This window comes from Oncorhynchus mykiss, chromosome 2 (assembly GCF_013265735.2).
Source record: "Oncorhynchus mykiss isolate Arlee chromosome 2, USDA_OmykA_1.1, whole genome shotgun sequence".
Classification (NCBI taxonomy): domain Eukaryota; kingdom Metazoa; phylum Chordata; class Actinopteri; order Salmoniformes; family Salmonidae; genus Oncorhynchus; species Oncorhynchus mykiss.
In genome coordinates this window covers 23970302-23997418 of record NC_048566.1, presented here as the reverse complement: position 1 = coordinate 23997418, position 27117 = coordinate 23970302, and the positions used below count along the sequence as shown (strand labels likewise).

Sequence of the window (27117 nt, the reverse complement as noted above, 5' to 3'; positions counted from 1 at the left end):
ATTTAGAGATTCAGCATCTATTAGCATAATGTAATGTAACATTGGACACCTTCATAAAAGGTAACTCTTTTAATTTGAATTACAAACATAGACACCATCTACTCATTTGCCAAGAAACATCTTGTAGACCGTGACTCACTAAAAGCCAATTGGGGAGAAAACCCTCTTCAGGGACAGTAATTGTTTGTGTGGTATCTAACAAACTAAAATAACATTAATGTTGTTTTGGTGGCAAACACTCTCAATCAAAACTATATCATCAGCTTATTGAAATAATTTTTATATTCTGTACTATTAAAAAAACATTGCATTTATCATACAACAGATTCTTCTGCATAGACCAGTGCACTTTTCTACATTCAACTAAAAAGTTAATATAGGAATAATCAAGATAAAAGTGTGTGAATAGTTATTGACATTATAATAGTTTATGGCTACCGGTACCTATTTTACAGTAATGTATATGCATGTAAGATTATTAGGAGACAGTATGTCAATTCAAAACACACACAAACAGTCAAATCTACTGCATATTTTCCACATACAGGTGGAGCTACTAGAGGTGAAAAACATTGCAATGAAATAATGAGTGAGTCGACACAGCATCTTTTGGTTATCTGTTTAAATACAAAGAACATGGGGAAAAACCGTGTCCTGCTTTGTCTGTCTGTGTGTGCTTGCTGGTGGTGAGTTACAGTGTGAATATTGGGCGGAGCAGAAACAGGAGTAATGGGCGGAAGGGAGAACAGCAACACAGGTAAAAGCAGCACACCTCTGATCACCAATGGCACAGTACCACCTCCCTCTTGGGAAGACAGCACCACTCTCTAAAAAACAACCTCCACTGGACAAAAAACAAGCCAACTCCACCCATCAATTTCTATCTCTTGATTGATGCAGAACCAGGAAGTCGATTTGACCTGCTGCCAGGTGGGAGTTTGGTTCCTAGCACTCACTGGCCCGAGCTGTGGACAGAAAGAAAGATGACTTGATATCTGGAATCATTAAAAGGCATTCATTACCAAGCCATGTGAGATAACACAGACATACAGCTCTCCGTTGGGCAGCCATAATGATCATGTTCTCCATGTCCGCAGATCACAGGCAAAACAGTGACAGCTATGGCTATAGTTCTGGACTGGACAAGAGTTTTATGAGAGATTAAGAGTTTTTTGATGATAAGCACATTTCATATTAGCAGCACAGATGCACAGTGCAGTTCTGTTCAGCAGTGGGAAGGATGTGCCTCACCCAGCTTACATCAGCTGGTGAGCTACAGGGGAGCAAGCGATGAGTGTGGGTAGATAGGCAGACAAGCTCCGCTCCGGCTCCGCCTATACAAGTTTTTCAATGAGTTGTAATATTTGTAGCTACTTTTTAAGTAAATACCTGCAGTCAACTTGTGCAATAAATTAGGAGATGAAGCAGATTGCGTTCTTCATTTCACGTGTTATATTATGAAGCTTACTGTAGTTCACCAGAACAGATGAGCCAGTCACGTGTTTGTTTGTAAATAGCACAACGGGAGAAAGCGGGAGCAGGTGAGTCCAGCTGTTTATTTGGTTTAACTTGCTAGTAAGCCAAATAACTGGCTGAATTAACAAGGAGACGGGGCATCATATAGTGCTAGCTTTCTACTGTGTTTGAGAAGTCAAAGCGCTTATCTATACAGAGTTATCTATACAGCTGTCACTGCTATCTTGATTTCCTAGCATGTGTTCTCTCTGTTCTCGGCAGCCTCAGTCTGCTCCTCTGCCCTTTTCTCCGAGCAGAGCAGGCAGACAGGCCGTGGCCCTAACGACTCCACACAGACACAGCGTGTACACATGCTGCTCTAGAGAAAGCGTCAAAACTGATTCATTTGCACAATTTCTCGTTGACATTTGCTTGTAAATGTCCAAACTCACCAAAAAGGACATTCAGTAGCTTCTACCTATATATGTATAACTTCATGAACTGGATTGCCTGTCTTTGCTTTTAGTTTGTTTGCTTGCACTCATTAGCATATCTAGCATATCAGCCTCCATGGAAATTACTATTACTTGTGTATTTATTGTTGTTGTTGCGTTTTAATGGCCCCTTGTTGACTAAGCCGGTAATACCGTAAATCCCAGGATGAAAGAAGAACGGATTGACGATGTGAAAATCTGGATAGCACTCAACCCTACAGGCAATTCTCTTGCTTCCCCGTAGCTAGCCAGTCACCACCACTTCTAGTTAGCTACCCTTTGCCTGGTAAGAAACACAAGCTGCTTTGCAAAATTAAAAACAATAGCAGCATTGAATTTAATAGTAAAACAACAGTCTAGCTATGTTTTAATAGTAAAACAACAGTCTAGCTATGTTTTAATAGTAAAACAACAGTCTAGCTATGTTTTTCTCTCCCTTGAGTATCGAAAAGTAGGCTGTCTTTGAATTTGTAGTCTCGCTCAGCCCTCCTACTTTCCCCACTTGTAAGGGGTGCGTATCTGGTGGCAGGGAGAGCAGAACTTGATAATAGCCGGAGCAGTTTAATAGTAAAACCAATGGCATAAGAAATACAAAGTATGGGCACAATAACCCGACCCGCACCAGTCAAACAAAATGTGCACAAGCACTTACAATTAACAATACCACACAAAGACATGGGGGAAACAGAGGGTTAAACACCGCCCGAACAAGGAGAGGCATCGACTTCGGTAGAAGTCGTGACACCACTGCATTTCATAGCCAGGTTCTGTAGCCAATGAAGCCAAATCTCCCTTTTTTCCTCAGAGAAACAGCTTGATTCTAGCCCTTATCATTCAAAAGATATGACCCATAATCACGGCGCTACGTTTTTTTCTTTCTATCCTGCATTGATGGACAATCTGGGGCGCATTCAGCAGGATGCAACATTTTGGAATGTTCAGATTGAAATATGCTATGTAGAACAAACATGCCTCTGACATGTTGAATAAGGAATAACGTTGGCTCTATTCATGGAATTTCTATCTGCAACATTCGAGAACGTTTTGCAACTGAACGTGGCACTGGTACATTACAATTAGCCTACAGTATATGCAGACATTTGGTGACACAAAGAAAACAATTTATTGACTAAATTCCTCTTGCCACTACACTATATTTGACTGGGTAAATTACTTAATTTTGAGTTAATGTGGACCCAGTGAATCACTTGAGCACTTGGACTAGGACTCGAGCACTGGGACTACTACTTCAGCCAATAGGGACTCGTGTCTCGACCATTGGTGACTCAGAATTGGACTCGGAAGCGAGCACAGGGGGCTCGATTCGGACTCAAGGTTTAGTGACTCGACTACATCACTGAGCGAAACAGTCATTAGCTCCCATTTAAAGTCATTAGCCCCCGTCATACTTTTGGACACTAATGTGGCTGAGGCCTCTGTGGAACACTGATAACAATGGCAATGACGTGGCTGAGTGATGAAGGTGCAACCAATACTATTTTGTCAAAACCATGCAGCACCATCTGGTGATTGTGCTACTCTCTCTCTCACTCTCTCTCTCTGAGCTTGTATGTGTCTGTCAATACGGAACATTTCAAGAACTTTGAAAGCTTCTTCAAGTGCAGTCGCAAAAACCATCAAGAGCTATGATGAAACTGGCTCTCATAAGGACCGCCACAGGAACGGAAGACCCAGACCTTCATTAGAGTTACCAGACTCAGAAATTCCCGGCCAAATAAATGCTTCACAGAGTTCAAGTAACATCAACATCAAATGTTCAGAGTAGACTGCATGAATCAGGCCTTCATGGTTGAATTGCTGCAAAGAAACCACTACTAAAGGACACCAATAAGAAAAATACACTTGCTTGGGCCAAGAAACATGAGCAATGGACATTAGACCGGTGGAAATCTGTCCTTTGGTCTGATGAGTCGAAATATGAGATTTTTGGTTCCAGCCACGTGTCTTTGTGAGACGCTGAATAGGTTAACGGATTTCTAATCCCTTTTCTTGAAGAGGATATTTTGTAATGATCACTCAAACATGCCAGTCAGTTATATATGTTCATTATATTCCTAGCCAAGACTTATGCATCCAGATGGCTAGGAATCATCCAGGGTAAAGTGTGGGCCAATCAGAGAGGAGATTGAGAGGTCAGGAGAACAGACCTTGGTCGTTGAGGGGCTGGGCGGCGTTGCTTCCTGACCTCCTCCTGCAGAGAGAAAACCACAGTACATTTTATTATACATTACGACACCTAGCTAACATAACACACACACATACCTGAAACGTACAGTTTCACACAAAGAGTGTGCCCTGATCTGGACTGATCTGAGCATGCACTGATATGATAGATCATTTACCTTTTGTCCTGGTTGAACTTGCATCTGCAGTGTCCGCCTGTTATAAGAAGGGTCACAAGGTAATCTGTGTCCTATGTAAATACATGCTCTGACTGTGTCACTGTGTGAGTATGTATGTAAATACATGCTCTGACTGTGTCACTGTGTGTGAGTATGTATGTAAATACATGCTCTGACTGTGTCACTGTGTGTGAGTATGTATGTGTTTATGTGATGGAGTCTTACTGAAGAGGATGGTGATGCCAATCAGACACAGAACTGCTGCCAGGATCAACCCCCCAACACGTAGCCTGTGATAATCTGAACACAGAAAGAGGGAGAGAGAGAGAGAGAGAGAGCAGGAGAGAGAGAGAAAGAGAGCAGGAGAGAGAAGAATGGGAGAGAGAGTGAAAGGAAAAAAGCATTAATCATACACAGTAAGCCAGGAATGTTGAGAGTTGTTGAGTGTTCTAAAAGATGTATCTCTCTGCTCACCAAAGGTAAATGGATCTTCCTCCTCCACTGTAGGGGCAAAAACATGACAAAGGTCAGTTTATACAGCATCTAGACACCTTCAATAATAATACAAAGAACTGGAATGCACCCAACCTCAAAATGGGCAAATAGCGAATGGCCTACTTTAATTTGTGAATCAATGATTTATCTGGAGACCATATTAATGCATGTCAAAAGATTTAGAGTAATAAAACTGTATTGTCAGTTACATACTTTCTTTCTGCTCCTCTGCGAACACAAGGGACGTAACTGCTAACAGAAGAGACACAATGGTAAGCACACAGCATAATGCATTGACAACATGGCATCCCAACAATGTCCCAAACAAGTCAGCTTTCCGTCCCTGTGACAAGTGCACTTGTAACTTTAGTGGTCTCTCAACGGCTTTGACCTTGAATAGCACTGGAAAAGGTCAATGAATCTATCCTTCCTCTATTTAGTTCTAGATTGGTATACTATTCATATCCATAACCATATATATTTCATAACATTACATAAATATATTCTCTCTCTCACTCAAAACATACAGTAGTATCTACTGTTCTGAATACTGAGCCAGAGTTGTGAGTGAAGACTGGGCAAAACAAGATGAACAGAGATGGTAGCTTTGGGGAAAACCTAAGCAGGAAGTGGTGATATTAGTGTGTATGTATGGTGTGTATGATTGGTCTTTAAGACCTTCCACTCACATGTCAATAAAATCAAAGCAGAGATATTTGCCATCTTCAAACTCTCACCTGGAGAAGACAGAACATAAACAATTGAGGGAAACAGTAATGGCATAATAATATGATCATATTATAATATTAGGCTGACTTTATATGATAAAGTAGCTGAGCATTATGACTGCAGTGCACCCTAGCAAATTGGCACTCATCCTCCCTGCCCTTTTCACACCCACATAAGCAAGAGCTCTGCTGCTCAAAAAGCCTCCACTTGTTAGAATTAAATTACCCTTGTCCCACTACCTATTTGACTTGATTATACCTTTTCAAACCCGGGAAGCTAATGGCAACTCATACAGTGTCCAAAACTGGCTCACACCAGTTACAATATCAACAGAAACCTGACACAACATTTAGCTTTCCCCTGGAGTCCCATATTTGATTTAGATTTGTACAAAATGGCTTCTAAGCAGCGTAACCCATGTGATTTTGAATGTTGCCCAGAGTGCTTTGCTTCATCTCATGCCAAACCTTCAAACCTAATTATGTTTCAGCTATTCCTTGTTGTCACGATCGTCGTATTGAGTAGACCAAAGCGCAGCGTGGTGTGGTGTGAATGCATGATTTAATGAAAAGACGGAAAACCACTAACTAAACACTGTGCTAACAAGCAACATAACATAGACAATAACCCACGAACCACAATACAAAACAGGCTACCTAAATATGGTTCCCAATCAGAGACAACGACAAACACCTGCCACTGATTGAGAACCATATCAGGCCAAAACACATAGAAACAGACTAACTAGACATGCAACATAGAATGCCCACTCATATCACACCCTGACCAAACAAAACATAGAAACAAACAACGCAAATAATGGTCAGAGTGTGACACTTGTTCAATATATATTTTGGGTTATAATGTCTTTATAATCATATAACTGTCAAATTATATAAAGAAGTAGAAAATCCACAAGGGAAAAAATGCTGGATCATTGAGCATGGCTCCAGCGCCAAAACGTAAAGTAACTAGACCCCAGTGATTTTCCATCACACCTTATGAATAAAAGACAAAGAGAGGAAATCACCTCACCCATCAGCACACTTACAACAACCTACAAACAGGTTTCTAAAGTATCCATGAGGGAAAGAGAGACAATGGAAACCACATAACAAACATGTTGGGGCTTGAGCAGAGTTCCAGGGGTTTGGCCTTCTTTGATCATACTCTGCCTAACATGATGTTTCTGGAAGGGCTGGATACTGATTTGGACAGGAATGGAGTCTCGAGGAGATTTGGTAGCTAAATCCCTTATGTCACAACTGTCTCACGCTCCCCTTTGGTTTCTGCTCATGATAAGGCTACATTTATTTTCAGCCACATACTGGACAAGCACCAGATACAATCTTCAAGGATTCAGACTCCCTTCATTCTTCTCACTATATCCTATCCAGGTTCCAGGGTTTAAGAGGGTACACTACACTACTAGACCATGTGTGTTGTGGTTTTTCACTATGAGCTAAAAGGGGTTTAATAGACTTACACTTTGCCATTGCATAGCGAGTAGTAAATGTTACAATACGGGAGTACCATAAATTACTTTGCTTTTGGTCACTTGGTATTTTCCTGCCATGGTAGTATAATGAAAAAACTACAACTACTATTTTGTCATTGTACTACCATGGTAAAGTTTTGTAAAGGCAGCTCCTATAACAACACTACAGCTCCTATAACAACACTACATATCCTATAACAACACTACAGCTCCTATAACAACACTACAGCTCCTATAACAACACTACATATCCTATAACAACATTACAGCTCCCATAACTATACTACAGATACTATAACAACACTACAGCATCTGTAGCAACACTACAACTCCTATAACAACGCTACAACTCCTGTAACAACACTACAACTCCTATAACAACACTAAAGCTTATATAACAACACTACAACTCCCATAACAACACTACAGCTCCTATAACAACACTATAGCTTCTATAACAACACTACAGCTCCCATAACAACACTACAGCTCCCATAACAACACTACAGGTCCCATAACAACACTACAGATCATATAACAACACTACAGCTTCTAGAACAACACTACAGCTCCCATAACAGCACTACAGCTCCCATAAAAACACTACAGCTCCCATAACAACACTACAGCTTCTATAACAACACTACAACTCCCATAACAACACTACAGCTCCCATAACAACACTACAGCTCCCATAACAACACTACAGCTCCTATAGTGTTATTATGGGACCCTACACCCTACAGCTTGTATAACAACACTACAGCTCCTATAACAACACCACAGATCCTATTACAACACTACAACTCCTATAACAAAACTACAGCTTCTAGAACAACACTACAGTTCCCATAACAACACTACAGCTCCCATAACAACACTACAGCTCCTATAAAAACACTACAACTCCCAATACAACACTACAGCTCCCATAACAACACTACAGCTCCCATAACAACACTACAGATCCTATAACAACACTACAGCTTCTATAACAACACTACAGCTCCCATAACAACACCACAGCTCCCATAACAACACTACAGATCCTATAACAACACTACAGCTTCTATAACAACACTACAACTCCCAAAACAACACTACAGCTCCCATAACAACACTACAGCTCCCATAACAACACTACAGATCCTATAACAACACTACAGCTTCTATAACAACACTACAGCTCCCATAACAACACCACAGCTCCCAAAACAACACTACAGATCCTATAATAATGCTACAGCTCCTATAACACTACAGCTCATATAACAACACTACAGCTCATATAACAACACTACAGCTACTATAATAACACTACAGATCCTATAACAACTCTACAGCTCCCATAACAACACTGCAGATCCTATAACAATACTACAGATCCCATAACAACACTACAGATCCTATAACAACACTACAGCTCCTACAACAACAATACAGCTTTTACAATAACACACAGCTAAAACAAAGAGCCTCCCTCTATCTTATAGCAGTGTCATACTATTTGGCATTTGGCAGCAACCAGGGAAAAAATCCCTCCCTGGTTTCTTTCCAAGCGCACCCTCCATCTCCCCAGCAATGTTGGTGAGGGAGAGGGAATGCAAGAAGCGGGAAGCCCTCCAAAATATCGGTCGTGGATGGTTTACGATTCAATACAGGGAGAGAGGTAGACTCTCCCGGGGTTCTTTCTTTCCACGTTTTCAAGTTGGGAATCATATTAGAGTAAATGTTAGCAAAGGGTGGAGGTGGCTGACCTTGTGAGATTTATGTAGCAAAGTTTAGGGGTCTTGGTTGTCTGTTCAAGACAATGCTAGGCAGCGCTGCTGATCGTGCTTAGCCATCCCCTCAGTTCCCCACCAGGCAGATTCACCCTGGAGACCAGGCCTGGTCATAATGGGATTAGTGTTCTACCATGGGTCACGCTGGCCTCCCTGCCACTGAATGCCTGAAGCAAAGAAAGAATCGGCCGTTGTGTGGTAACAGTACGACTCGGTTCACCCCTGTCTCTTCGCCTTGCACTGCCCTCCTTTTATCCCACTTCACTCATTAACCTGCTCATTCACAATAGGGTCTTGTCTAAACTTACGATGAGTACACACCCACACCAGTCCCCCCCCCCCCCACACATTCACTCATTACACCTGTGCTTACTCCCTTATTCACACTCACTCCCTTTCTTTTTTCCTAATTTCCTGTCATTCCACCTGGCCATCTCAGTCAGTCACGACTCACCCATTACTCTACAGCGGGTCCAGACCCCTCCATCTGCAGTATCATTAAGAATCGCAGGAGATATATTCCAGAATGTCTGGTACAGTGCAGAACCCTGTATTCACAGTTATTTCTGAGGAAGAATAGATGCCTATAAGGTTGGATCTAAGGGCTTCAAAGAGCCTGTGGTCATTTTTCTTCAAATCACCCACAGGGATAAAAGGAGCTAACGATGAAGCTACTCATAGACTCCTGGCCCTGCCTGAAAAGGCCATTCATTTATAAGGTAAACTCATTACCATGTTGTAGTTCTCATTGTAATGGTGGATCACTGGAAGCTTTCAAATGAGATTATCCCTAATGTAATGTGTGATTTTATAACAAATGATTCAAAAGGTCGTCCTAGGACTACGGGAAATTACTTGTGTAAAGTTACTTGTAAAGGTACTTGTGAAATGGATTCAATCTAGGATTTTTTGGTTTTCTTTGTGTTTGTGAAGTCTCTTCTATTATTATATTTTCCCTCTATTCACTCTGCCTACCAACATGAGGAGGATTGGAGACCAAGGACTGGAGATCAAGTTTCCCCCACTACAGAGGCAGAGAGACGTAATGCCAGTTGGGTCCACTGCCATATGACTTATCTAAGAGTTCCATGAGGCCTCGGAACAGGAACGTTTGTCTTTTCAAATCCCACAATATGGGCTTCCGAGCGGTGCAGCGGTCTAAGGCACTGCATCTCATCGCTAAAGGTGCCATTACAGACCCTGGTTCGATTCCAGGCTGTATCACAATTGGGTTAGGGTTTGGCTGGGGTAGGCCGTCATTGTAAATAATAAATTAGGTCTTAACTGACTTGCCTAGTTAAATAAATACAAAAATACCACTGAAAGATTGTCAGGTTGAGGAGCAAAGCTTCAATGACAGCTGAGCATGTCCTGTGTGTGTGGATGAGTCTAGATGTGTATGTCTGTTTGTGTACTTCTCCCACTATGACCCAGTCCCCTCTCCATACTCATACAGGTTCACTCTTTGCTTCCCCATAGAGAGGATCTGGGATCTGGCCATGGGCTGGCTCATAAAGGATGTGGTGCCTGGACACAGGAATCTAGCGTGCAGCTAATTTTGGAACAAAACATGTCGCTGAGAATAGGCAGCACCCTTTGAGGTATAATAGGAACACACACACACTGGGAAACCATTCTAATGTGGTAAGGGACTGTGATAGAGCAATACAGTATTGCATGTATGTATTCATATTACATCTGGAATAAAGAATATGTGATATTTAACCTATTTCTTTCATGCTGTCAGAATTGAGATTAAAAATGTTATGGGTCCATTCTTCCAAGCTGTCTCACAACCAAAACTGAACCAGACAGAAACGAGTACTAGACATTTCTGTGAACGTTTTAAGTTAGCTGGGTAAACTGTAGTCGATATTTTTTCATACAGAGTGTTGTTTTTCTGTCAGTCAGCCATAGATGGCTATTGAAGCCACTACTTGTTGTTAGTGTTTGATGAAGAAATAGTTGCAGGAGCAAAGCAGGGCCATGTGTCCCTCTGGCTGCTCAATGGAGAGGGGGGACGTGGCATACTATAGCCATGACTCATCCCTCCTACCCACAGCCACAAGGTCAACAATATCAGCAACAGCAGCTCCACTGTTTAAAGAAGTCATGCGGCCTTCCCTTCAAGGGAAAGACCTTGGTGTTGCTTTGCTGTGCTTCTGAGGCAGTGAGGCCTTGAAATAAGCTATTCATATATCTGAAGTAAAGAGTGGTGGTGTTGCTATGGTGAATGTGTGATGAACCCTAATTATCTGAATCTGAGTCAAATGAGCTTTAAACTGCGGAAAAATAGAACCATGGCTTACCTATCATCTCTTGTGATTTGTCATGTCTCACAGAATAAATAAGCGTCACACTCTGTGATCACACTGCAGTCTCTCCGGGGTCCTCACTTTTGAACGTTGCTCATCTGTATTTTAGGTCTAGACAAACATTGTGCATGATTAGAGCCGGCAGTAGGCGACCCACTGAAGGCCGTAGAATACGTTTAGCTTTTGAGTGTGAGATAACATTTACATGTCAGTTTTAAGTCCGTCTGTCAGTATCAATCACCTTAGCGACAGCACTGTGCTGGAGTAACCACAGTGAATAAAGATCAGTCCAGGATAACAGCTCTATCAGGCTTCTTATCAGCTGGGCTGTTTGCACTATACCAGAACCCCAGACCCCTGTTATCACAGATCCATAAGCATAGCTTACAGGAGACTTGGGACAGGCACTTTTTGTATCAGACTTGAAATAGAACAGCAATTTCATAATAACATGTCTGTCTACTGATCAATCATTCATACCATTTCAAAATCTCTATTAGCTTACCCATGTCACACTAGTGAGCAGAACATAACTGAGCCATGCTGTACTGTGTTGGCATGGTTACGCATCACCATAGTTGCAGGAGCCATGCTGAAAAGGACAATGTGAAAATAAAATATCCAAGCCAGCACGGTAGCCTATGGTTTGGGTTGGCACAATAGTGTGTGAAGGGTACCACCAAGCTGTTGAACAGAATTGGTCATTCAAATGTAATTCCCCACACACAGGGGCATGTACACTGATGCATTTTCCATTACAGGAGGACAGCACACCAACTAGCCTACCAGTCCCAAACATATTATCTTACGACATTAATTTGATAAAATACTGAATATTTTGATCCAGTAAAAAAAAAAAAAAAGTGCTAATGGGAGAGGACCTGTAACATTAGTATCGCATCATGAAGCCTGACCACCCCTCCACCCATCAAAGCACAGCTGGATGATGAGCACCACAGACATTAACAATCTGGCTCTAGAAAAATGTATTGAATACAATAAAGGAAGGACCACATGTTCCGTTGTTTTCCATGAGCGCCAGATAACATACTGAATATCACGCATATTTAATTGGGTCCTCCCTCTTTTAGAAGACTGCCTGGACACCCTTGCAAAACGGAATAGAAAGGAGAAGAAAAGTTGCCGATGGTCAAAATGTTGCTTTAGGCCTATAGGTTATGGACGTTTTGTTTGAATATTACAAACAACATCCAGAACACTGTTATAGAACAGCCCGAGTAAATAACTGAATTCATAAAAGCAGGTTAACAAATACATCTGCGTGACGCAGAAACACTATATTACTTGCACATGGCTCTGGCTCATATGCGCTCGTTCTGTCTGTCTCGCATAGGCCTATACTGTAGGCTACAACCTGAAACTACATTACATGCAGGTTCGAGCTTTGTTCTATAAACATAATTAATATCCTAATAAAGACTGTACCCTTTGGAGTATTTTAGTTAGGCTACTCAACTTTTTCCCAAATCTGAGCAACTCTTGCCAGGAAAGAAAAGGATATGCCTATAAAGAGAAGGATATGCCTTATAAAGGAATTACACATATTTTAAGGTCTTACTAGGGATAGGCTACTACTACTAGAACATATAGAGTGATACGTTTGTCTTGGTCAAAGATGCGCTAAGCAACATTTTAGAAATGACTTAAAACAAGATTAGCCTATTATTCTCTTGAGATACATAGAATAAATAACGGTTAACATACTCATACTTTTGATAAAACTACAGCTGAGCATTCACTCGAACTCTAATTGTTAAAAAATTCAAACTTACCTCCGACACGCGTTAAACCCAAATGGAGATGTGTGTAGGGGGGAAAATAGGAAATGTCGGGCATGGAGCGACACACAATAGACGAACGTACTCTTGAGTCAGACAGACGCCAACACCCTTTTCCACTGACGCTCAACAGGTTTGCTCAGCTTGAAAATAGGCTGAGTTTAAATTGAAGTTGCATGCGCTGGAGAGGAGGAGGATTTTATCATTTGTTTGTCATTGGTTGCTTTCAATGACCTGTTGTTGCTATAACAAATCATTAGCCTATGTAAAAACGGTGATATGGCAGATACCAAATCGAACATTATCACATCAATATATTCAAAATAGTTGTGTACAGTACCTGCTTTGGTTACATATTGTATCGTGAGAGCATGCACAGTGCACATCTCTGAACACAAACAGTTTAACATGTTGTTTACTTCTAACAATGGTGTTCAATGGTATTTATTTGGCTTTTCATTAATAAGAATTTGCACAAACAATCGAAGGCTAATCGTTTTAGCTCAATAGAACTCTGTTTGACCATAATGCCCAGGGCCTATAGCTAAATTAAATGTATTTCAGTTGTTCGTATGTTACATCTCACTACCACGGGTAAAACACCTGAAAAGAAACTCATATATTTGAGCCAATAAAGAAACAAAACAGTAAATAGATGCATTGTGGTCCACCCTCCATCCGCTCTCACATCCATTCAGGTGTCATTACAGTGTCATGGCCAGAGCCCTGCCCCATTCCCACCCCCGAATCTTCATCATTAGAACAACAGCAACCAGTTAGTCAGATTCCATCCTTTAGAGATGCTTAGAGTTCACTTGTGTCATCTTCAGATTTTCTTTTGTTGTTGGAGAAAGAAAATAAAAATCGGAGACAGAAACAAGATGTTTTTAAATATTACACACACATAACAACAGTACAGTGTAACAATCAAATGAAAGGACATTTCTTATGCAGTATAAACTATTTGTCAAGCATTTATGTAGGCCCAGTAAAGGGTTTATAAAGACATGGATATAAAATAGGCTCTTACTTGTTCTTTCTAGTGCATTTGGGATCTGAAGAGAGAATAGTGAGATGTTACTACAAACACTGACAAAGTGTGAGTCTATCCTCTTGAGTTACATTCATAATGTAAGAACGTATTAGTAATTGGGCTATGTGTACTTACTAAGTAGGACAAACAAGCCACCTACTACAAGCAAGCCTGCAATGATCAGGCCTCCAATTCGTAGTCTCTCATAGTCTGGGAAATTCAACATTCAACAGCTTAGAATCACACAGGTGCAATGATTCATCCAATGTCAGAAGCATATTTCTGATGTGCTCATGTCATTTCATATCCAATAAGAATATGAATAAGCTACTTACTGTAAACAAATGGATCTGCAGATGAGAGAGGGGGGAGGAGAGAAAGGGAGAACAGAAAATGAACCTCAAGCAAATAAAACACATGTTGCTCTGACAGGCTGCACAGTGTGTGACTCTGGTTTAAGTGACAGTGATCAAATCTGCTGAAAATAGTTAGTTCTCATTCACAGTCACCTGAAAACAAGAACCTCATGAAAAACAGATGAGTCTAACAAAGAGCAAGCTTTGATCAACCCGTCAGACAACTAGAGACAACACTAAAGCACATGTGTCTTACTTGCTTCAGTTTCCTCGAAGAATGCACAGAGAACTAGGAGAGAAAAAGAAGAAACATTTTAAAAACGTTTGTCATTTGGTGGATAGATCTAAGTGTATATGTAGTTTTGATCATGTTAAGGGTCAAGGTCAACAATAATTTCTTGGAATGACACAAAAGGTCACAAAATGTCAAGTGCAACAAAACAATCCTGTAACATTCTTCGATCACAGATTTGTAGTTCCCACTGTAGCTTTCCATACTAATGTCCATAAAATCTTTAATAATATTTATTTCATTTTGCAGAATTCATCTGTTGCATTACCCCATGCATCTTTATCATGAAAATGTCTGATTTACCTGTCAGCAAAAGCAGAACTGAGAATTGGCCCATCTTGCACACAACCTGACTGGGAGCAAAATGAGAAAAGGCATCTATTATAACAGCATAACATCTCACAAGTCTCGGTCCAAGAGGCTTATAAACAGCTTCTACCCCCAAGCCATAAGACTCCTGAACATCTAATCAAATGGCTACCCAGAATATTTGCATTGCCCCCCCCCCCCCCCTATTTTACATTGCTGCTACTCTCTGCTATTATCTATGCATAGTCACTTTAATAACTCTACCTACATGTACATATTACCTCAATTACCTTGACTAACCGGTGCCCCCGCACATTGACTCTGTACCAGTACACCCTGTATACAGCCTCACTATTGTAATGGTACTGCTGCGCTTTGATTATTTGTTACCTTATTTGTTACTTTTTTAAGGTATTTTTAAGCATTTCACTGTAAGGAAGTAGTATTAGACGGATGTGACAAATAAGATTTGATTTGACATACCAATAACCATTGGGGTCATTCCTAGAATTTAACACCATCTTGAATTAACCCTTGTTATTCCTAGCTGAAGAGGGATTATACTGTTTGATTATACTCGTATGATCTATAATGAACTAATATCATTAAAACCATTGTGTCTATGTTGCCCTCCTGCACAGTCCCATTCTTGTTCCCAAACACAGTGAGGATAAAGGGGCAGAATGTCCTTGTGGTGTGAGACAGACACCGGGACGCAGCAGGAGGGCATTGTGGGTGTTTGGACAGAAAACAGCTGAGGGAGGAAATGTGGGGCGGACGCCACAGGCCTCAGGACACCCTTGGCTCGACCTTGGTCACTCACTGGGGTTTACACTGCAATGTTTTGGAAATATAGAAATACGACACCCATCTCCTTCATTCTGGTAAAAACGAGTTTGTTTTACAATGGACAATTCCACCATTTGAAGACCAGGTCAATGCTAGTAATCCAACTTTTCCTATCAGATTTTTTTAGAATGAGTTTTCTAGTTTTCTAATGCTCTCATACACAGTAAGATGTGGTTGTAGATGACTCTATCTCTCAACTCCAACTGACAATGATGGGAATTAGTCCTATGTCGAAATACTATTATGTGTATAGTTCACGTCAGAGCATTCACTTAGAGCATTCATACACTGAAACATAACACATACATTTGAACTTATAGAGGGAAACAGAATATTTCCATTCGTATTGTACTATATATCCCAATATATAGTATATATAGTACAATATATATTCCAATATGCCCAGAATGCCATTTTCCCTGTTGCAGACTAATAGTAGTGAAGGTCACATGCTGATCAGCATGTCATCCCTCAAGGTCAAGGATGCCTATCCATATATTTACTGCCTGACAACTGCCTTTCGCAGGGAACACACCAACCTAGCTCAACCAACTGAGAATATATTGACTTTACAAAGTGAATTTACATTGACTATCTAAATATATACAAAAATCACCATTACATCCATACAATCTTCAGAACCTAATGGTGCTATAGCAACACCCCACCCTATGGATGTGTAAGTGATCAGAACAACACAGATGGTTGTAAAACAGGGCCTGGGAAAGCCAGTGAAATCCCTTCTTACCTGAGAACAAGGTCTGTCTTGGCAAGGGGTCTGAGGATGTCTGCTGGGTAGCTCAGGTCGTCCTGCTGACTTCACACACCTAGTCTTTACTCTTTCCTTTTACCTTGAGGAATAGCCCCTCCCTTTTGTTGTCACCTTAAACACACTATAGGACGATGAGATCCCGTGTGCAGAATGTGTGTGGTGCATCCAGGTGCACTGTTGTGCCCCAAACACAGGCCTGTGCCCTTCTGTTCAGGGTTAAAAACACTGGGTGGGACGAGGTAATGAGTTGCCATACCAAGACCTACTGAGCTCTCATACTGATCACTATTTCATTGGATCTCTTTCGGTGGATTCGCTTTATGGTCAGTTATATTAGACTTTGTGCATGTCCTACTGATAAGCAGAATGAATGCTAGAGAAGCATTTGGTTTGAGCTGGAGAGAAATGGATTTGGGGCGTCCTTGAAATATTTGAATGCCTTACAATCAATCTCCATGATTACGCCACAGTGAGATACATTAATCCAGGAAGTTTCCTTCCAGTCCAGTAACCTTTCAATGTCATTCTGAGACATTCTAAGAGGACATTCTAAGAAGACAATCTAAAAGGACACAGAGAGACATTATGTACCGTCCCAAATTTTAGCATTGTCTGAAATAGGAGTGAGAAAAATCTAAATATTTTTGTAGTCTCTTTGATAAACGGATGTTAAAATTGCTATATGGGTAATACAAAAGGCCAACACACAACACAGAATTAACAGGAGTAGCCTTTGGCCAGAATGTATTGAATCAATGCAGTCTAATAGGTTCCCTCGAATAGAGATACACTACATGACCAAAAGCATTAACTTGGAGTTGGTCACCCCTTTGCTGTAGCCTCGTCACGATATCAACATTTTCAAACGATACGATACCAGGCCAAGTATCACGATGCCACTCAGGCTCCCGAGTGGCGCAGAGGTCTAAGGCACTGCATCTCAGTGCTAGAGCCGTCAATAAAGACTCCCTGGTTGGAATCACAACTGTCCGCGATTGAGAGTCCCATAGAGCGGCGCACAATCTTTTTATTTTATGTTATTTAACCTTTCTTTAACTAGGCAAGTCAGTTCAAAACAAATATAGTCCGGGTTTGGCCGGTGTAGGCCGTCATTGTAAACAATAATTTATTCTGAACTGACTTGCCTAGTTAAAAAAAGGTTAAAAAAAAATACATATATATATTTTTGTTGTTCCACGGTGGAAAAGATCTGTGGCATAGCATCCTTTTTGCACAGCCCCCGGGACGCTTGTTCACGTTTTCTAAACGTTCTCCAAAAACCTGTCACTGAAATTCACACTGCTACTCAATACAAAACATTGAATTTAACTTCACACTTTTTAGTGTATAATAGAATACTGCATAGAATGGCTGATTTACTCATATTCACAAAGCCCTACCTGTGATTTGGCTGGAGGAATGGGAGGAAGGAATAAACATGCATAATGATCTGTATGTCAGAGTCAGTAAGGTGAAAACACTACATGAAACCTTCTTTACTCTTCAGTTAACGCACACACACACTCCCTCCCTTCCTCACACACTCTGTCTCCCTCACTCTCATAAACACACACACATACACATCACTCTCTCTCACACAAACACACATACAGCGCAGTATTCAGACCTCTTCACTTTTCCCACATTTTGTTACATTACAGCCATATTCTAAAATTGATGAAATTGTTTTTTCCCTCATCAATCTACACACCCCATAATGACATAGCAAAAACAGGTATTTTTTTGTGTGCAAATTTATTAGAAATAACTAAAATATCATATTTATATAAGTATTCAGACTCTTTACTCAGTACTTTGCTAAAGCACCTTAGGCAGTGATTACCTTCTCGAGTCTTCTTGGGTATGACACTACAAGCTTGGTACACCTGTATTTGGGGAGTTTGTCCCATTCTTCTCTGCAGATCCTTTCAAGCTCTGTCAGGTTGGAAGGGGAGATTCGCTGTACAGCTTTCTTCAGGTCTCTCCAGAGATGTTCGATCGGGTTCAAGTCCGGGCTCTGGCTGGGCCACTCAAGGACATTCCGAGACTTGTCCTGAAGCCACTCCTGCATTGTCTTCACTTTGTGCTTAGGGTCATTATCCTGTTGGAAGGTGAACCTTCGCCCCAGTCTGAGGAGCAGGTTTTCATCAAGGACCTCTCTGTATTTTGCTCCATTCGTCTTTCCCTCGATCCTGACTCAATCCTGACTAGTCTCCCAGTCCCTGCTGCTGAAAAACATCCCCACAGCATGATGCTGACACCAACATGCTTGACCGTTGGGATGGTATTGGCCAGGGGATGAGCGGTGCCTGGTTTCCTCCAGATGTTATGGTTGGCATTCAGGCCTAAGTGTTCAATCTTGGTTACACCGGACCAGACAATCTTGTTTCTCATGGTCTGAGAGTCCTTTAGGTGCCTTTTGGCAAACTCCAAGCCACTCTACCATAAAGGCCTGATTGGTGGAGTGCTGCAGAGATGGTTGTCCTTCTGGAAGGTTCTCTCATCTCCACAGAGGAACTCTGGAGCTCTGTCAGAGTGACCATCGGGCTCTTGGTCACCTACCTGACCAAGGCCCTTCTTCCCCGATTGCTCAGTTTGGCTGGGCGGCCAGCTCGAAGAAGAATCCTGGCGTTTCCAAACTTCTTCTATTAAAGAATGATGGGGGCTACTGTGTTCTTGGGGACCTTCAATGCTGCAGAAATGTTTTAGTATCCTTCCTGAAATCTGTGCCTCAACACAATCCTGTCTCTGAGCTCTACGGACAATTCCTTCCATGAATGCTTGTGCAAATAAGGTATTTCTGTGTTTTATTTTGTATAAATTTGCATTATGGGATATTGTGTGTAGATGTATGAGGATTTGTATCTATTTAATCCATTTTAGACTAAGGCTGTAATGTAACAAAATGTGGAAAAAGTGAAGGGGTGTCACGCCCTGACCATAGAAAGCTGTTTATTCTCTATGTTGGTGTAACGGTTTTCTTTAGGTGAAGGAGAGTCGGACCAAAATGCAGCGTGGTGGTTATTCATGGTTTTTTAATGAAGAAAACTATACATGAATAAACTAACAAAACAATAAATGTGCGAAAACCTAAACAGCCTATCTGGTGACAACAAACACAAAGACAGGAACAATCACCCACGAAACACTCAAAGAATATGGCTGCCTAAATATGGTTCCCAATCAGAGACAACGATAAACATGCTAGAAACCCCTACTATAATACAAACCCGATGCCTAACAAAAACCCCAAGACAAAACACACCACATACAAAACCCATGTCACACCCTGGCCTGACCAAATTAATAAAGAAAACACAAAATACTAAGACCAGGGCGTGACAGTTGGTTGGGGCGTGATAGTGACTAGGGTGGGTCATCTAGGTGAATTGTATTTCTATGGTGGCTTGATATGGTTCCTAATCAGATGCAGTTTATCTGTGTCTCTGATTGGGGATCATATTTAGGTAGACATTTTCCCCATTGTGTTTGTGGGATCTTGTCTACAGTAGGTTGCCTGTGTGTACACCAGTATCGTCACATTTCGGTTGTACTTTTTTGTTTGGTGAGTTTCTATTAATTGAAATATGTGGAACTCTATGCACGCTGCGCCATGGTCTACTCCTTTTTGACAAGCGTGACAAGGGGTCTGAATACTTTCCGAATGCACTGTAGGCACTGTAGGCACACTGCTCTCAACTTTCAAAACATTAGGCACCAAACATCATTTAAGGAGCACCAGAAATAAATTGATTTTGTTTATAGTTTAGGCTTCCAGTAGGCCAATACGAACCCTACCTTTTGAAACACATCTCATGAGTAGCAGACCCTTTTCCTTTCTTCCTGTGTCAGTCAAATTTGCATAAACCTACTGGCAAGTTAGCAGGTTGTTAGCTAGCTAGGTAACATGACTGAACAACGTAATTTGTTATCAAACTAATAATTAGCGACCGGGATTAGTTTGTTAAATTATATTTAAAAAAGGCATCTTCTCTTAACAGTTTAGGCTAGAGAAGTCGTTTTCTTTGCTGTAAAGCTGCAGACATGCCTGTCGCGTGCTCCATTTCCCCTCTCTGACGTTCAGAGGCTGCATGACAGTGAACTACCAAAGTCTACTCAGACTGGTCTGTGCCCTAGGTTATAACAGGCGATGAAATTATACAATATATTAACATTGCTTGCTTTGTGCGCAGCTCCAATGTAACACATCTAACAAGAGAACACTCACCAGAGTTTGGGTCTGCATCCCCGCTGATATGCACATGAAAGTTTAGAAGCAAAACTGACTTCACAAACATTTCATAACATAACGCTCGCAGGTTTTTTATATCGGTGGGTTTAACAAGTCGGTAGTATCATATGAAAATGTACTACAGTATTCTAAAATGTTGGTATTATAAGTATCATAATATTACCGTGTTACCAGTATACCTTGCAGCGCTTCTTTGCTGCTAAAACAGCCTCCACTCTTCTGGGAAGGCTTTCCACTAGATGTTGGAACATTGCTGTGGGGACTTGCTTCCATTCAGCAACAAGAGCATTAGTGAGGTCGAGCACTGATGTTGGGCGATTAGGCCTGGCTCGCAGTCGGCGTTCCAATTCATCCCAAAGGTGTTCGATGGGGTTGAGGTCTGGGCTCTGTGCAGGCCAGTCAAGTTCTTCCACATTGATCTCGACAAACCATTTTTATAAGGACCTCGCTTTGTGCACAGGGGCATTGTCATGGTGAAACAGGAAAGGGCCTTCCTCAAACTGTTGCCACAAAGTTGGAAGCACAGAATTATCTAGAATGTCATTGCATGCTGTAGTGTTACGATTTCCCTTCACTGGAACTAAGGGGCCAAGCCCAAACCATGAAAAACAGCCCCAGACCATTAATCCTCCACCACCAAACTTTACAGTTGGCACTATGCATTGGGGCAGGTAGCGTTCTACCTGACGGTGCCATGCTAAAAGTCACTGAGCTCTTCAATAAGACCATTCTACTGCCAATGTTTGTGTATGGAGATTTTATACACCTGTGGCTGAAATAGCCAAATCCACAAATTTGAAGGGGTGTCCATGTACTTTAGTATATATAGTGCACCTTGTCCATATGGCTCTATTGTTATAAATAAATTACAACTGTATAGCAAATCACACACAGATCTATAAGTATCCCTCCCAAGCCAGTTTTGGAGTAAAAAGAAACATGACAACCGTCAGATTGAGATCATGCTCACCTCACAGAGAGGGAGGTGCCTTAAATACAATATAATGCTTTGGAATATTCCACATCTATTCCCAACTCAAAGAGACAGCTATCATAGCTCAGAGATCAGAACTCACTACTGGTGATGTCAGTGGCGCTCTGTCTCTCTGTCTGTCTGCCTGTCAAAACAAATAAAATATAAATGTATTTGTCACATGCTTTGTCAACAACAGGGTTTGTCTTCCTGCCTGCCTGCCTGTGTGATCATGTGCTTCTCATTTGGAGTAGTGTGGAAAGTAAATGAAAACACAAAGCCTTGAAAAAGGCTAACACAGTAAACTGAACAACAGAGTCAAGAACCTAAGGCTCACACCTCTTATGGTGGCTCCTCAGAGGGGACACATGACTGAACCTCTGCACATTATTGGCATGGTGACGTGCTGCTATCTGGGACTATTTATATCCCTGCGGCATCTGCGGAGGAATACGTATCCAGTTCTTCACAAGTGATAATACAACAATGTGAGTGACTATATCCTAGTTAGAGGGACCATCAGTGACATATTGAAGACCTGACATGAGACTGAGGTGGTTACCACCATGAAGGACTGATAAAACTGTGAGATAAAGTCCATTCTGTGCTGTCCATGTCTATGTGTGTATTGTGTCCAACATATGTGTGTTCCATTGTTGTACGTTCAAGCACAACAGCATTCCATGCAACCAGAATAGTTTTAAGACATTTATTACTGACGATAACACAACTTTTCCACAATGTTCAAAACTGACCATATAGTGCAAACAAATTGATTGGAAGACTGCATACCTGCATACCCAGTGATGTAAAATACTTTAAAGTACTACCTACATAGTTTTTTCTTTGGTATCTGTACTTTACTTTACTATTTATGTATATTTTTGACAATGTATACTTTTACTTCACTACATTCCTAAAGAAAATCATGTACTTTTTACTCCATACATTTTCCCCGACTCTCAAAAGTACTCATTACATTTTGAATGCTTAGCAGTACAGGAAAATGGTCCAAGTCACGCAAGACAACGTTCCTGGTCATATGTACTGCCTCTGATCTGGCAGAGCAACTAAACAAAAATACTTTGTTTGTAAATTACGTCTAAGTGTAAGAGGGCGCTCCGGGCTATCTGTAAAACAAATATGTAATAAAAATATGAGTGCCGTCTGGTTTGCTTTATAAAAGGAATTTGAAATTATTTATACTTTTACTTTTGATACTTAAGTACATTTTTGAGATTACATTGACTTTTGATACTTAAGTATATTTAAAACCAAATACTTTTAGACTTTTACTCAAGTAGGATTTTACTGGGTGACTCACTTTTACTTAAGTCCTTTCATATTAAGGTATCTTTACTTTTACTCAAGTATGACAATTGGGTACCTTACACATACCTCAGCTACATAGTCTACAGAACCAGTGGCCACAGGGAAAGGGTTGTCGTAGACTCACTATCCAAAGGGTAAAGCTGACACACAGGTACAACACACACATAAGACATTCCCTCCACAAAAACCCTGCTCTCTTCTTTGCACAACAACTCTTTAAAATAGTATTGACAGTGACATGTTTTGTTTTGGCTCTGTACCCCAGCACTTTGGATATTAAATAATATCATGACTGTGAGGTTGACGTGCAGTGTCATATTTAATTTGAGGATATTTTTATCCAAATCGGGTGAACCATTTAGAAATTACAGCACTTTTTCTACACAGTTCCCCCATTTTAAGGCACCAAAAGTATTGCGACAAATGTACTTGTATGTGTATGAAAGTAGTAAAAAGTTAAGTATTTAGTCCCATATTCATTAGCACACAATAACCACATCAAGCTTGTGACTCTACACATTTATTGAATGCATTTGCTGTTTGTTTAGGTTGTGTTTCAGATTATTTTGTGCCCAATACATAAGAATGGTAAATAATGGATTGTGTCTGTAACTTGTGTGTCTGTAACTTTCTCATTCATCATTATTCACGATTCATTCAGGATTATCCGTAATCATGGTAGCATCCACATTAATGCAGAAATGTTTAGGAACATATTTTATTCTTATTTTACAATTAAAGTGACTCCAAAATGACACGATACATTATTGACCATTCATTTATATTGGGCACAATATAATCTGAAACACAACCAAAACAAACAACAAATGCATTCAACAAATTTGCGTCACAAGCTTGATGTAGTCATTGCGTGAATGAATATGGGACCAAATACTTAACTTTCTACTACTTTAATACACATATAAGTGCATTTGTCCAAATGGGGGGACTATTTACAACAAGTGCTGTCATTTCTAAACGGTTCACCCGATATGGATGAAAATAACCTCAAATTAAAGCTGACAGTCTACACTTTAACATCATAGTCATTGAATCATTTCAAATCCAAAGTGTACAGAGCCAAAACAACAAGTTTCACTGCCCCAATACAAATGGAACACACTGTATTAATATAGTATGAATGCATCGTCACTGACACAACTCCGGTGCATAGCTTAGACTTAAACAAAAGTGTGGTATGTAAGTATGCCTGCATGCACTGACACAAGCACGCTCGTGCTGGAACACTCAAAACGTACACTACTCTTACTTGTTAGGAGGCATATTTGTCACTAAACAAACCATCTAAGGGCCTTTGAGCATTTGACCATATCCTCTGACAAGCCACTCTGAAGATGGGGAGCATGCATAAAAATAGAAATACATCTCAAAGAATGTATGTAATTCTAAACAAATTAGCAATGCATATTGTGGGATCTGGAGTGATGTGAGTTGTGTCCGTGTCAGAGTCATACCAGAGCATAGCAGGCCAGCTGAGTCAACATCGCACCACCTCTACTGATCCTCCACTGGAACACTTTAGACAGCTACTCAGACGTCCTGCTCTCTATTGTTTATGCAGTGAAAACAGGTGTTAGCTGGCTGCCAGCATAACTGTAAAACAATTAATGGAGCTATAAAACGCAGTATAAAAAATGAACATAAACTTCCGTATTCCGGAGTAGAGGAAAAGTCAGAGACGCACAATTATAGTACATGATCAAACGCTTTAGTAGTATCCCAGCATCATTGAACTTCAGTTTCTGTACTGTCATGGCTGCTCTCTGTTGGACAAATAGTAGAACTGCGACTGAACAAACCAAGGCAACACAAATCTAAAAGCTTATGGGTGAGAATATGATATATGGGACTTTGGTAAGAAATTTTCAAAATGCAACATTTTGTTTAACTTCCTATGTTTAGCTACATTTCATAAGATAAAAAACACAGGAAACTGATGCCAGTATCAGATATTGCATACTGCTAGATAAGCAAATAATAGAACAGTAAAACAAAATAGAAATTACAATCAAAATCTGCATATGCAAAAAACCCCACAAAGTGCCACCTTTAAGAAGTTGAATAAGTAAATCCAACAGTATTGAAAGGTGTGTGTTTAATCCTTTGTCACCATTGTGGTGACGTCATCCTCACGATCTTTCCCCCCTGTTGACACAAACACAGAAAAGAGAAGAGAACCATATGAACGTCACGCTGCATCATTCTCTGGTCCATCCTCTGTTAGGGCTGAAGGAGAGAGGTACTTACTGAAACAGAGCTGGAACCTCTCAGATCTCCTGAGCACAGTGTATGACAGACCAAAGACGATGAGGATACCAAAGAAACCACCAATGACGCAGCCAATGAGGGTGGCAAAGTAACTGCCGTCCTCTGAAAATGTATCCGAAGAGGACAGACAGACAGACAAACAGGATAGAGAGACAGACGGGATAGACAGACAGGATAGACAGGAAAGACAGACAGACAGACAAAGAGATTAGGGTTAGCTAATGATGACAATGTCAAATACCATACGCTCAGGGAAGGTGTATTAGAGAGATGTATTTACCGTACACCCAGAGGTATCCATCCACTAGTGGTCGTCCTGAGCTCTCACATACCACACGTGTGTGGTTGTCAGAGCGGGATGTCCCACTGATAAGCCATATTGCAAAGAGCTCCTTACCTGTGTTATCACAGTACCCTTTTATTGACTGAGAGGAGAGAGAGAGAGAGAGGAGGGGGGAGAGATTATATATTATCTCATCTGGTGATGCATAAAGACTCTAATTAGCAAGCGCTAAAGGGGCAATGAAAGTAACTGTTTTGCACTCCAACAGGCCTGCTGAATTGAGCTACTGTATGGATTTCTCAGTGATTTCAGCTGTACCAATGGTCATGCTAATTAGGTCACCTGCGACATCCAGGCCTGTACAGAGCAAATACCTGTAACCTGGATGGTTGGTATAATATAAGCTAAGGCTGTGCCACTCACCTGGGCAGCCAGATACTCAGTGTGGTCTCCTGGGCAGATGAGGGTTATGTTTCTATGGCTACCATAGAGAGTGAAGTTGAGTTGTCTAGGAGGGGACACACCACACTGGAAGGCAGCAGGCTTGCCAACAGCCACTGATACGTTATTTGGGAGCGTAGTGTAGTTGTTCTGGGCTGGAGGATGGATGATGATGGGGTATTAGGAAGAGATGGGTACAGTGAATGAGAGAAATGGGAGGGGAGAAGAGACAGCAAGGAGAGAAATGCAACATAATCAGTCATAGCTTGTGAAACAGCCTAGTCCTAATTTGCCTAGGAGGCAAAGTGCACTAGTTCTCATGGAAAGGGTTGTTTTGACTGTTTGACTATTACAATGTGAATTGGTCTGAGATTGTATTTTCCTGATACAAGGGACATCAGTGAAACCAAGGCACCACTGCAAATATTGCTCTCTGTCTACATTCTAGGTCTGGATGGCTGCTCTTGAGCCCAACCAATCTTGGCTAAAATAAACACAATATGGTAGCTTTACAGTAGCTACCTTTACATGTATGATTGGCAAGACAGACCCAACGGTCAACCAAGTCAGTCCTACCTGAGCATTGAAGATGAAGCAGAGCCAACAGGAACACAGACAGACCAAGCCCTGGTCCCGTCATCCCACATACAGACATTATTCTTCTCTTCATCAACAAACTTTCTACCAACCCGTCCAAGACATCCACTTCAGTGGACATTCATGTCCTGAGACTCTAGCTGCTGCCAATGATTCCAGCCTGAAAACAGAGAGAGAGAGAGGACATACAACTCTCCTTGAGCTACGACCTAAACGAATGAACAAACAACTTTATATATGGTGAAAAACAAATGAACTCCCTGGACTGATTTGCAAGAAAGATTCCTGGGAATTAAGATAATGAGAACAGGTTGAGCAGGGCTGGGCCGCATTTAGCATAGAAAGCGATGAGGTTATTTCCTTTCCTTTCTCTCTCTCTCTCATTCCTTCTCAGAGCACACCTGTGATTT

General features: G+C 41.0%; 2 protein-coding genes across 9 annotated transcripts; both read right to left on the bottom strand.

Annotated features, from left to right (window-relative positions):
• Positions 1–56: 56 nt before the first annotated feature.
• LOC110538573 (phospholemman) lies at positions 57–13100 on the bottom strand. 8 transcript variants are annotated; one of them, XM_021625488.2, is made up of 10 exons: positions 12924–13063; positions 11636–11722; positions 11125–11241; positions 5497–5544; positions 5021–5059; positions 4787–4813; positions 4538–4612; positions 4313–4349; positions 4118–4161; positions 57–965 (listed from the first exon to the last, which is right to left on the bottom strand). In XM_021625488.2, exons 3-10 carry the CDS (start codon positions 11129–11131, stop codon positions 946–948), a joined length of 297 nt encoding a protein of 98 aa, XP_021481163.2. In that variant the 5' UTR covers positions 11132–11241; positions 11636–11722; positions 12924–13063; the 3' UTR covers positions 57–945. The 8 variants fall into 8 exon arrangements, with proteins under 8 accessions (XP_021481163.2, XP_021481189.2, XP_021481180.2 ...); XM_021625514.2 differs by having other exon boundaries at positions 5021–5056; positions 12924–13062; XM_021625505.2 differs by lacking the exon at positions 11125–11241 and having other exon boundaries at positions 12924–13062.
• Positions 13101–22460: 9360 nt separating this feature from the next.
• Positions 22461–27009, bottom strand: LOC110538617. The gene is made up of 5 exons (XM_036943026.1): positions 26687–27009; positions 26093–26265; positions 25667–25811; positions 25366–25488; positions 22461–25263 (listed from the first exon to the last, which is right to left on the bottom strand). Exons 1-5 carry the CDS (start codon positions 26826–26828, stop codon positions 25214–25216), a joined length of 633 nt encoding a protein of 210 aa, XP_036798921.1. The 5' UTR covers positions 26829–27009; the 3' UTR covers positions 22461–25213.
• Between the last annotated feature and the right edge of the window lie 108 nt (positions 27010–27117).